The 12,990-nt window shown below is 42.6% G+C and overlaps 1 protein-coding gene across 3 annotated transcripts; it reads right to left on the bottom strand.

Moving 5' to 3' along the window:
• Nucleotides 1–202: 202 nt before the first annotated feature.
• On the bottom strand, nucleotides 203–12,693 carry hrh2b (histamine receptor H2b). 3 transcript variants are annotated; one of them, XM_012829943.2, is made up of 4 exons: nucleotides 12,314–12,693; nucleotides 1,893–2,893; nucleotides 1,053–1,513; nucleotides 203–543 (listed from the first exon to the last, which is right to left on the bottom strand). In XM_012829943.2, exons 2-4 carry the CDS (start codon nucleotides 2,508–2,510, stop codon nucleotides 537–539), a joined length of 1,086 nt encoding a protein of 361 aa, XP_012685397.1. In that variant the 5' UTR covers nucleotides 2,511–2,893; nucleotides 12,314–12,693; the 3' UTR covers nucleotides 203–536. The 3 variants fall into 3 exon arrangements, with proteins under 3 accessions (XP_012685397.1, XP_031427772.1, XP_031427773.1); XM_031571912.1 differs by having other exon boundaries at nucleotides 203–1,513; XM_031571913.2 differs by lacking the exon at nucleotides 12,314–12,693 and adding an exon at nucleotides 8,140–8,389 and having other exon boundaries at nucleotides 203–1,513.
• Nucleotides 12,694–12,990: the final 297 nt, after the last annotated feature.

Raw genomic sequence — 12,990 nt, 5'->3', positions numbered from 1 at the left:
TTTATGTCACATTGTTCCAGATGAAAAACGGGCAGATAATAAATATGTTTAATGGTCACATACTGATATATTCTGATGAGTTCTCTATGGAAATACACATATCGACTGTGGGACAATATATTGTAATTTGTTGTGTGTCCACAACATGGCTCTGGTCAAACATCCTTGTTGGAAGGCATTACATAGGGAATCAAAATCTTCATCCAAATGTACATAAATCAAGAGAATTCCATGCTGTATATCCATATGGCTTATGCATATTGCAGTACCCACTGCTCATAGGAAAGCACCACTGGAGCTCAGTCTTGTACTTATCAAGCCAGAGAAAAATCCCACTTACTATCCTCTGATCCTCAACACAATGCATTTCCCTGCTCTCTTTTCCACACAATGCTTCACACAACACACTGTCATTATTCACATCTCACCTCAGGTCTGTCTGTCTGTCTCTGTTTAATTATGTCTGTTTCTCTCACCTTTGGTATATTTCTGTGTGTCTCACCTGCCACCAGGTAGACATCAGGGAGAAGGTAGGTTTAAGACCTGAAACAATTGAACAAAGTTAACAGAGGCAATAATGCTCGAATGTGGGTGGGGGAATAAGTTGAAAGGTGGAAGCTTCTGCATCACACTCCTTCATCTGTTGCTGCATTCTTGAAGAGTGTATATATATATATATATATACACTTTTCTATGTGAGGTACTTCAGTATTAAAATATTTAAATGTACTGTACGTAATACACATTTACACATTTCTATCATTGTAAGATACCTATACGTGTGACTGCCTTGGAAAATCAATATAAGCACATACATTGATACACAATCGCTAAATACATCACTCAGTTAGCGCTCACATAATCAAGGACATGATCCTGGACTGTCAATAGATAGCAACAGGAACTTGTTATGTGTGTTTTATGGTGATTTAATAGATCTACAGTTGGAAATCAGCCAATCAGTGCCAATTTGGCACTTCAAAAAACATTTTGTGAATGCACATTTGCCTTGTAAATCTAAGACTGACACTAGGTTCGAAGTAGTGCCTAACCTTGTCTGGTCAGTCAGATTTCCGTTTCCCTCTAGCACATTGAGATGGGTGTCCTCTGGCAGCACGCTCTTGTCATGGACGATCTGGTGTCCGTTGGAGGTGTCGGCTCGTTTCTGCAGGGCCACGCACACGGAGGTGGCGGAGGGCCGCTGATGGCCCCCCCTGCAGCGCAGCAGCTGGCCGTAGGCCCGGCGGAAGTCACGGTTCAGGGCCGGGTAGAGGATGGGGTTCAGCACCGAGTTGAAGTAGCCCAGCCACAGCACCACCGAGTGGACGATCTCAGGCGGGTCGGCTTCAGCCCTCATGCCCATGCAGGTGAAGTAGGTGTAGTAGGGGGCCCAGCAGATGACAAAGGCCCCCAGGACGGCCGCCAGGGTCACGGTGGCCTTGTGCTCCCGGGCCGTGGCGGCGGCAGAGGCCGAGCGGGCGAAGGAGGGCGTGGCCGCGCGAATGCGCCGCACCTGGGAAAGGATAAAATGTTAGGCGTCATGCTGAGGTCAGACAGTAAGATGGAAGTAAGCAGGAAGTATGAGCTGGAACAAGCAGAATAGTAGTGTACTAACTTTTATTACTGCAGACTATATATCAAAATGGTATTATCAACATAGGATGTATGCAATATTTATCATTGTTTGGAATACATTAAGCATCATACATCCAATGTCATAGGAACTACTTACCATACATTTTGTACAGCTATGTGACATACATGTAGTCACACGTATTATAATTTGAATGTTCTGGTACAGTGCCCAGACTTAAGACAACAAATTGGGAAAATATGCATGTTATAATACCGATGGGTTACCGATAAATGGCCAGTACCACAGCCACAGCTACCTGTTCACGGGCCACGCGGAAAATACGATGGTACATCCCACACATTACCAGCAGGGGGAGGTAGAAAGTGCCAAAGGAGTCCAGGAGCACGTAGCTGTTATTCCACTCGTAGCGGCAGCTCCACTCCTCCTTCTCGTCGTTGATTTGCCAGTCTGCGTTCTGTACGCTAAAGTTCCACGTGTTCCAGCCCAGGTGGATGGGCACAAACGACACGGTCAGCGAAGTTGTCCAGATGGCAGTGATGGCGGCGGCCACCCGGGGAGGAGTGACCCGCCTCGGGTAACGCAGTGGCGCCGAGATAACCAGGTAGCGGTCCACGCTGATGGCCAGCAGGCTGAGGATGGACGCAGTGCACAGCATCACATCCATGGAGATGTAGATGTTGCAGAGGGCACCCCCGAATGGCCAGTGGCCGTCGCGCAGCTCCAGCGTGGCCGAGATGGGGAGCACCAGCAGGCCCAGCAGCAGGTCGGTCACGGCCAGAGACACCACAAAGCAGTTGGAGATCCGGTGGAGCCGGCGGCTTGTGCCGACGGCCAGACAGACCAGCACGTTTCCACCGATTGTCAGCACGATGAACACAATCAGCATCACCCATTTGATCGCCGTGGATATCATGGTTACTTCCAGGGCTGGAGTCCGAGGCGTCACACGAGGAACAAACTCTCCTGCATTGCTTTCCTCTCAGGAGAAGCTAGAAGAAAATGTCTTTGTGGTTGTACCACAGCTGACAGGCCACAGGTAGAAGTCCTCTACATTGGACCCACGTCACTATCCTGATCCAGTACAGACCAAAGCTTTCATCACAGTTCAGATCCAGGAACTGGAACTGTCCAGAATATGCAGATCTGTGAACAGTGACATAAATTCTTTGGAAGAGTCCTAAGCATGTCTAGCACGATGAGGTCAGTCTGTCTGTCACAGAGGGAGTGTGGAGCTGAGAATATCTCTACAGGTGGCATCTCACCAGAGGGAGGTCCCTCCATTCCATCATTGGTGACCTATTGATTAACAAGAGAAAATGTATATCAGACTGAATTCATAGCAATATTAATACATTTCCAAGATCTTGTTTAGTTTGTATGGCCTGCTCACAATTTTCTTGTGTGTTTTTTTATATCAGTGAATAATAATGCACCTTTTGGTGTCATAAACAGGTCATTCTCATAAACATTAATGAAAACACACCAGTAAAGTCACCTTCCCTAAAGCAATGACAACCACTACCACTATCTCCAAGTATAATGTCAGTAAAGGTTAAGTCCTATTTTTTTCTAACCTGGCATATAATGAGGAGCACAAATGTTAATGAATGTAATGGCCAATGATCCATTTGGCTGTTTCTTCCAGTCACCTGACTATAACCCATGTAAATTCCTGCCTTTGGCATCAATGAGGGTCGCACAGCTTTGAAGCTTGCTTTAGTTTCAAGAGTAAATTACCACACAGGAAAATCAATACAATCTCTAAAAACGTGTAGCTGGAACTACCGCATGTGTATTGGGTAAAATTTTGATCAATACAAAGCTTACTGAGAAGCTCATTTCAGATAGCAATAAATAACTGAAAGAACAACGTGAGCTTTGATCACCAATACATTACTGTAGCATCATTTGCTGCCTCAAAGACAAAGGATCAGACAATGTCTAAGGACCCATACATGTTCTGTGTCGCTTCGACTGGATTGCCACTTGACGGATGCATGTGAACAAAAGCACCAGGTGCAGAAGGACGCCTTGTTGTTCTTTGCACTCCCCCAGTGGCTATCAGGCCAGGAGCAACGTGCTCGCGGGAGACAGACGATACCTCTGAAGCAGAAGGCAAAGTACGGTGGCAAGCCATTTGGACAGATGATACCGGCACACGCGAGCGATGGCAGAGAGCGGAGGTAAAAGGTAATGAGATCAGGCCTGTTTATCGGGGCTCAAATTAGATCGCGGAGACAACGGGAGGGTCCATGCGGGTCCGTGCGGCGCCCGTGGCGCAAATCAAGCCCCCTGGACAAGCGTCACGTACAGAGAGAGAGGGTTAGAAACCGACATTCATTAAAGCACCAATGGCAAGATGAAAGATGTGTTCGCCCTCTTGCAGTGACAGAAATGGCATGTATGAGCCTATAGAAGAGATGTACCTAGCCTCCTAGCTCTGCCATTGTTGACAGTGTTGACTGATTTTCAATGTTCCTGTGTTCTAATTCATAGGTGCATTCCGGTGTATGTACTGAGGTGTATGTTTTTTTTGTTATTGTTTTTTTTTTAATGTAAATTCATATTTCACATACCATTAGTTTAGTTAGTTAGACACTGTTCATCTTAAATACTTTAGCTCAAATTGTCTAGTCAAAGGAAATAAATGGGTGAGATTACGAATTCAGTTTAGGGTCTGAAATTAGAGCAGAGAGGTATCACTATGTTTCTGTAGGCCAAATTCATGTGGGAACATAAATAATAGAGCAAACACAGTCAAAGGATTAAAAATACAGAAGAAAACAAGTCTATCCACTTCACCATTTGCTTTGCTTTGTCAGTGTGGCAGGAGGCTTAATAGAATGAAAGCAGCTCTTGGGGGTGCAACCTTGACAGAGTCCCCTCACCTCTGCATGTAAATATGTCATAAATCAGCTATTTACAACCAAAATGGAATGTGTCAAACATTTACACACAAAAAGCATATAGGCAAAGGACTATATCTCTGTAATCAATTTGACCATCCGGTATAGATACATTGATAATACACAAAGGAATTATCTAATATACTATCTATTCTGTCATGAACGACACGGATCACGATCACTGAGTGCCATCTCAGGTCAGACGCCTTAAGATGAGGCGGAAAATGAAGGCCATAAATGCTCTCAGCAAACAATTATGACAACGCCCGGGTGACATGAAGCAGGCAGTGAATGTTTTTTGTTTGAGATCTGGGTGGTTGAGATGAGGGACTCATGGCCAAGCCAGGGCAGTAGTAAGAAGAACAGGCCTTCCCAAATGCTCACACGGCAGACCTCAGCCCCCCTTCATCTGACAAGGCTGTTTATGCGCACTGACACGCTTGCTTTCCAGCCATAATTTGTTAACCGTAACAAACGCCACAGCACATATTTACCACCACCACAGTCACAAGCCAAGGCAGAATGGCATACCACATTCTCTGTCTGTTTCTTTTCTTCTTTTTTTTTTTTTAAATCACGAGTCATGAAAGTGTGTAGATTCAGTAGGGGATGAGCTCAAATCCAGGTTTGGTGTCCTCAATGACGTGGTCATGACGTGGACACAGAGGACCGGGCAGTAATCTCTGGCCGTAAATGAGCTGGGATTGAGTGAATGCGGATATGAGAGGTGGCATGTATGCGTGGGCATGGCATCCACATTCATCCACAGGCATGGTGAGACGGAGGCGAACACGGCCATTCAGATTAATTTGTTTGGACCTCTCTCAGTCTCTGTTACCTTCTTTCTTGCTTGCTTTTTTCTTTCTTCCCTTCCTTCCCTCTATCCTTTAACCCTTACCATGGTTTGCACTTAAATGTATGATTGACTTGTGGAAGGCAGTATGGCGTATTGGCCTTGTAAAATATAAACAGACTGTTTTATCAATGATGTGTTTACCTCATAAAATATAAAATATTTTACAAAGTTGCATAAACACTTGAGTGCATACTTATCCAAATGCTTTTCTGCCTGTGTTTTAAAATCTTAGTTAAGGTGTAATATTTGGTGAGAACTTTCAAACCCTGGCCAGATCAAATGGCATCTCATCTCATTTACTCCGTTCCACTCCATTTAATATCTCATCTCTTATCCGCTAAATTAAATGTGATGAGGATAAAGCAAGCAGCAACCCCGTAGCTGTTCTTTATTCAGCTGTTCAAACACAATGTGTTCACCTTCTCCTTAAGCCGCTTTTTTGCTTAACAGTCATGGGCTGATTGCATAGACTTGTTGGTATGACAGAGATATTGCATATTCTTGGCTTCCATTTAAGTTATTTTCCACTGTCTTATTTTACTGTAACAACAGAAAGTGTCAGAAAGTTTATCCTGATCAAATGTAAATACCATATCCATTAAGCTTGTCTTTAAAGTGTTTTCGCAGTATAAGCTCCCAATAAAACCAAATCTTTTTACAGTGATTTCTGGGGAAAGTAAAACTTTCCGAGTGATAACTCAGAATGTTTCAAATAGGTTGACATTAACAATGATACTCCACAAAAGCCAAACTAGTGCTGGTAGACAGGTAGAGAGAGAGAGAGAGAGAGAGACAGAGAGAGAGAGAGTTATGAGAAGGAGAGTCAGGCCACTGCCAATGGTAAAGATAATGGATAACTGTGCTCGCAGGCACTGATTTACGCTTGGAACAGCAGAGGTGAGAAGTGAGACTGAATGACAATGAGGCTACCTGCTGTCTCATCTTGACCACCTGCCCTCTTTCAGCCATGGGAACATGCAGGCCCCACTCAACATTAAGCCCCCAGAAAATGCACAGTCACCTTGCATGTCCCAGGAGCAAGTGATATAATGCTTGCCAAAAGCATTTCTGACCCAAAATGAAGCAGCCAAGCTCCAGCTCTTGAGTTTCCCCCATGGCCCATGGGAAACCGAACTAAACAAAACAAAGAAACTTGTGTCATGTTGGGCACATGGCCTGGTGCCACAGAACTCACTACCAACTTAATATTGGGTGCCCCTGAGCTCAGCTATGTGTAATGTGTCAACAATGGTAAGGGCATGAGGATGTTTATTGGTATGAATTCTGAAATGCCACCGTCGCTGTGAGAGCTGGCTGACTACAACAGTTGGGTCTTCATCGCTCCACTCTTGCCCCTGGAGACACAAAGGCAGTGGGCGTAACATGAGCCGTGTTTCCATGACAAGATCCCAGGGTTACCTTACAGGATATTACATAATTCATTCTCTTCACCAATGCACAACAGGACCATTCAAAACTCATAAAACCTAAAAAGTATTACATGTTTTATCGCAGTGTGTGCAAAAAGACATGCTTGCATTGTTTGTGAGGATTTGCATATCGCACTGTGTGTTGTCACTCTCTACAGTGGCTGAGACTGAAAACAGAAGCTGAATGGTTTGTGTTCCTTGCGTCAGTACTGGTACACATGTTAATCTGAAGGCCTGGGTGATAGAGTAGGAGATGAAAGGGATCATGGCAAGAGTCCATCCATACAGAATTAACATCCACTAAAAACAACATTACTTTGACGCTTTGCCAACATAAATAGCTCCAGGAACTTGAACTCTTCCCATGATGCTAATCATGATAAAGTTGTTGTTCTGATACAATACATGACACTGAGATAACGAAAGAGAAAAGCCAAATGAGCTCCTTTGGAAATCATATGCATTCTCTATTCGTATATGATTATTTATCATTCATATTCATATACGAATCCACATTTATAATTTCCCGTTTGTCAAATCAAAACAGGTGGATAAACAAGTGCCACAAACATTTTGAAAAAAAAACTGGCACAAGTTCAGTTACACATCAAACAAAGGCTGGCACTGGCTGGCAGCCAAGGGCTAGGCTGTATGACTGCTGAAGGTGAGCATATCTGACCACTCTTGAGACGTGTTGGCATTCTTAGAGAGCTAACCACGGCGGTAAATGTTTAGCCACCAATGCTGGAAGGCCAGAGGGTTCACTGGGCAACCTCATCAAAAGGTTTTTTGTTCATACACACACACACTCACACCACAAACATATATGCCACCATCTTGTGCCAGTTTTGCTCATAAAACCAGATTGTTAATGTGCAATGAAATCTAATGGTTTCCATGTCAAAACAATAGACTGCTGCTAAGAGGGAAACCACCTTATGCCTTCTAAAACTTTCATTCTCTGTGTCTGCTGACAGGTTTTGGTAGAGACAAAGGCCCTACATGCAAAGAAGCCAAATTTTGAGATTACACAAGAAAACTCGATACATAATTTTGGTAACATCTCAAAGTCACAATCCTACAAGACTGGTACAAATCAAAATGTCATAACAATAGGTGTCATTACACAAGCAAAGCCTTTACTTAACATGCAGGTTAACTTTTTCATGGTACACAGATATTTCTAATTTGACAATTTGAGTACTACTTAGTACTACAAGAATTAAAAAAGACTTTTGACAAATTTGGTGGAACAATGAAAAAACCAAGTCAAATTAGAAAAAAGCATGACTTATTGATTAAACCAAAAAGGTCCTTGTGAATCCTGAATAAGAAAGTATTCTCACTCACTTCAGACAGGTAGAGAGTGTGAACCAGTGCTGACTGCCAATTCCTTGCCCATGCCGTAGTCCTTTGTTCTTAAGGAGAGCTGTTGACCTGTGTCCTGCCTGCCTGTGTGTTTGCCAGCCTCTCTGTTTCAACCCCGGCTCTTCCCTCTCTACTCCTTTCCTCTCCTCTCCTCTCCCTCCCTTCCCTTTCTCTGCCTCCTCTCCTGAACTTCCACTCCCACCTCTCTGCTCTTTGCACATGTTCAGCTCCTACAGCTTGCACTCCTCCATGCATTCTATGTTGTGTGTGTGCGTGTGCGTGTGCGTGTGTGTGTGTGTGTGTGTGTGTGTGTGTGTGTGTGTGTGTGTGTGTGTGTGTGTGTGTGTGTTTCTGTATATGACCATTTCCTGCTATGTTTTTTTTTGTTTCTTTCTGTGGTGTAATCACTTCAGTGGGATTCCTGTAACTGCTCACGTTTCTTGCAAATGCATTTTACAAGCACATCATCAATATCATAGGCTACACACATGAATGCACCCACCTACAATCCCCCCCCCCCCCCCACACACACACACACACACACACACACACACACACACACACATAATAATTACATGTATATTTATAGAATAATGCTACTTGGTGGGAACTGTAATGCTGCTTGCTGCAAAGTGGCAGGCCTGTTGGGAATCGAGGTCTGTCGTTTAATAATTTCCCATCCCGGGGGAAGCATAAATAACGCTAATGTACGCTAATGACTGAAAGACGCAGGCAGGATTTCTTTCCATAAGCCAACCTGATGTTTCTAAGTCAAGGAGGAAGAAACTCAAAACTAACAAACAAAACACGGCCAATCTGAATGAGTTCAAGGGAGGCAGAAACTAATGGCTCTTAAAAAAGAAATATGTAAGAGTTTGGCATGCATTGTCGCAGTTGAACGTAGACTGTCAGATTATAATGAATGGAGAAAAGGCAGAGAAAATCTAATGCACACGTTATCTTTGCATAGGCTGAGAAATCTTCCTGATTTGTACCCTTTTTCTTTTCATTTTAATTGTTTTAAACTTAAAAGTAAAGCCTGCAATTCAGTTTCGATTTCATGAAAGGCTGTTGATGTTTGAGTTCAACAGCCAATCAAATGACACCACTCTGTTCTGTGCTCCCGATGCACCGTGTTGATTAGCTGGGGTTGTTTTTAGCTCGGTACAAACCATTATGTCTGTTTCCCATCTACAGAGCCAGGACTGTGTACGGGGTTTTTTTTGTTATCAGAGGAACGTGAGGAGCTATTTGTGGTCCTCCTGTTCGATATTCACTTTATCTGGCTTTCACCTTGGTATTAATACAGTAACGCTTTATTTGGATTATCCGCCTACAGAAACTTTATAGATAGTTTGCTGAAATTCAAGTCCAGTCTTTTTAATTGTTCACTGAACATCACCTTATCCAAACACTAACAGAGTTAACAAAGTTTCAACAGATAGTTTGTTGATTTTTAAGGGATCATCCAAATAAAGTGTGACCAAAATAATTAATATGAGTGGACTTCGGATGACATGTAACATTGAATGGTCAACAACCTGAAACCATTACACTGGTTTCAGTGAACGGGAACATTTCTATTGTTCAGTGTCTACGGATGGCACCAAGCTATGACCTCCAGTGCTGTTCAAACTCCATCAGCTCCACTGGCTCATATTTCAGATGCCCCGTTGTGGCAAGTTGTTTTATCTGCAATGCGGTTGTATGCATTACTTCTCCCACTCTGCTTCTCCTCTTCAGACTAATGGACAGTTTGCACTTTAACTGATTTTTGGTTCCATATAAAAAGGGGGGAGCCTACTGAGATGATATTGAAGATGATGATTTAATAATGAAAGACTTTTCATTTTGTGGTGAACCAATATTCCCTGTCTTTCCGTCAAAAACAGGGAAATCACCAATGCGTCATGACATGAGAGTACACTTGGAGAGAGGACAGACAGCAGTGTGTTTTGTTATTTAAATATGGTTAATAATTACAAAGTACAGCGCAGGTACCAGCTCTAGCATGAACACAGATTTAATCACAGTGATGATAACCTCACAACCAAATTTTTACAACACCACATTTTGATTGGGGGACGTAGCTGACAACGGTTGATGTCATCAATAAGTATCAATTAAAACACATGGTGGCTTTGCTTCTGTGTAGTTTTATGGGTCCATTATTGAGGAAGATGTTTCAGACAGTGATAAGACAAGAGGATGCCCACTGCATTCACTGCTGTGAGGATAATATAGTATATGTGGGGATTGCCAAGCCCATGTTGTTGCTCATAAAGTAAGATAAACCGGATGTAGTCATCACTGATAAAGTTAGATGAATGTCCAGTCTCGAAGGGGTCAGGTACTACAATGAACAGGATTAATTGTAGTATAGATAGAGTAGAGTTTTGTTTGACAAGGCAAATGTATATCTGATTTACAGAGAGAGAAAGCCACATTTAGACTATGTGTAGGGTGAGAACACACATGAGCAAAAATCTAAGCACACACACACTCTCTCTCTCTTTCACTGTGTATAATATTATTAAATTCATATAATGAACTGGTTACTGATTATTTTATAGTAGTGTAAATTAACTATCAGAACATGAATGTACCTACAAACAGTAGTAAATACAGGAGTACAGGAGGTAGAGAAGTCGTTTAGTAATCAGAAGGTTGTTAGTTCAATTCCCTGTCGAAGCGTCCTTGAGCAAGACCCTGAACCCCTAATTGCTCCTGATGTGCAGTGTGCCATCAGTGTAAATGTAAAAATGTGTATATATCCTTGTAAGTCGCTTTGGATAAAAGCGTCTGCTAAATGACTAAATGTAAAATGTAAATATGCCGCACAATATTCTTATGTCATATTGGAGATGCAGTCTGTGATTCAGTTTCGGTTTTTGCAAAAGGTTGTTGATATTTGAGTTCAACAGCCAATCAAATTACACCCCTGCTGTGTTTATGGCTTTAATTATTTTGATTGTGCATGACGAGAAACAATATGCTCATCTGTGTTTGTAAATGTTACCTCTGGCAGTCATTTCATTCAAATGCAAGTCATGTTTGCAGCTAATGAGATGTAGAAGCACATGCTTTGCATGCCTATAGGGTAATGTGTCATGGTGAAGTAGAGCGTTGTGTTGTGGTCATTTAATCCGTTTTAATATCTCTTTAATCTCTCATGTGATAAGCCTACAGGAAATAAACAGCACAAATCTAATTCCCACGGGAATCTGGGGCCCACCATCCCATAGACAGGGCTGATTCCCAACACATTTCTTCAGGTTTGGCACATCGTGCTATGCTGAGGTGGAAGACACACCTTCAGAAAGCAGTGATCTTCAGTATCTTGTGCCGACCATCTGGATTTGCTAATTAGTACAAGTCTTGATTAGCTAGGCACAATTAATGAGAGGAAATCAGCCAGCTCAGACTGACAGTGAAACAGAATCACGTCAGTATTTGGATGTTTACACATCTGCTGGTGTATTCATAATGTCTATGGTGTATTCATAATGTCTAAAGTGGATGAGGTCTCTGGTGGCCTGTCATGTATGGGACAATAAAATGGGAAAACCGCAATATTTTTACATCACAATCATTTCGGGGAAAACAAGGTAAAATGTATCAGTCGGGTCATACAATAAGATCATGTGTGCCATCACCGGTGGGCATTCACATTTGACAATGTTCAGATCAGCCACATTTTGGCAAATAAGATCACGCTGTCACGGTGTAGGTCAACTACTCACCAGGAATCAGGACTCCTGCTGGTTAACCGCACCAGAGCCCAAGGGGCTTGAGCATGGAAATACCAAGTCCCCCACAGAGAGGGTTTGATGTGTGCGGTCAGGAGCACACTCTCTTTGCTTACAATGTGACACCATGGACGGCCAGGTTATGAAAATGTTACGACACTTTAGATGACATAAGTTATAATTAAACAATTTACACAGTATATAAACTATAATACACAAAGGATCCATAACACTTTTCTAATTATGGAGTTTTACTTTTTGAATTGTTCCGGTAGAAGCAATACTTTTCCATCAACAATCTCATGTGACAGATATGCTGAATACACAAAAAGACACTCAAAAGGTGTTTACAAAATGTCCTTTAAATGTCCTTCATGTAAGTTAAGAGTTAAATGTTTTTACATCACCTCAAAGTGAATCCATAGACCAACTTCTAGTTTCCTGTTGACTGTGTACCGCTCTTGTTTATTAAGATATTAGTGGAGCTTTAGGTCCGCTCTCTTATCCCCTTTCCCCCAGTGTTACTCATACTCATTAAAGCTAGCATAGGTTCCCTCCCAACACACAATATCTGGGTAAATCCAGCTGGGTGAGAACTAACACGTGCTTCTACTTATGCAGACGACGAAGCCAGCCAACAAACACTAATTAATCTTACCTCACAAGCAAACACATTCTTCACATCCTTACACACATTCTGCCATGGACAATCTGACTCTAAAGTGCATTGGTTTAAATCCTCTTTTATACCACAAACTGTGCCTTTTGTTTATTGGAAAGAGCACATGGTAGCACAGAGACATGTGTATGTATCTGAATATGAGGGCTGTACACACTGCACCCGATACTCTTGGATGCTTGGTAATACCACGCTTAATAGAAGACTCGACTGGATCCACTGTGGGCAACACAAAGAAGGCCTGCACGACAGGACCCACAGAGTGGAGCACTGAATGTCAAACCTAGAGGGAGATCATAGGCTAAACTCCCCAATCTGAAGTACAGTTCATGGGTGAGGGGTATTAACATCCAGCGCATCTTTTCTGATTAGCAGACGGTACTGTGTTATTAAAGTCTGAGCAGA

Source organism: Clupea harengus, chromosome 8 (assembly GCF_900700415.2).
Source record: "Clupea harengus chromosome 8, Ch_v2.0.2, whole genome shotgun sequence".
NCBI classification, from domain to species: Eukaryota; Metazoa; Chordata; class Actinopteri; order Clupeiformes; family Clupeidae; genus Clupea; species Clupea harengus.
The sequence above is the reverse complement of the archived record's forward strand: the minus strand, read 5'-3'. Positions and strand labels throughout refer to the sequence as shown.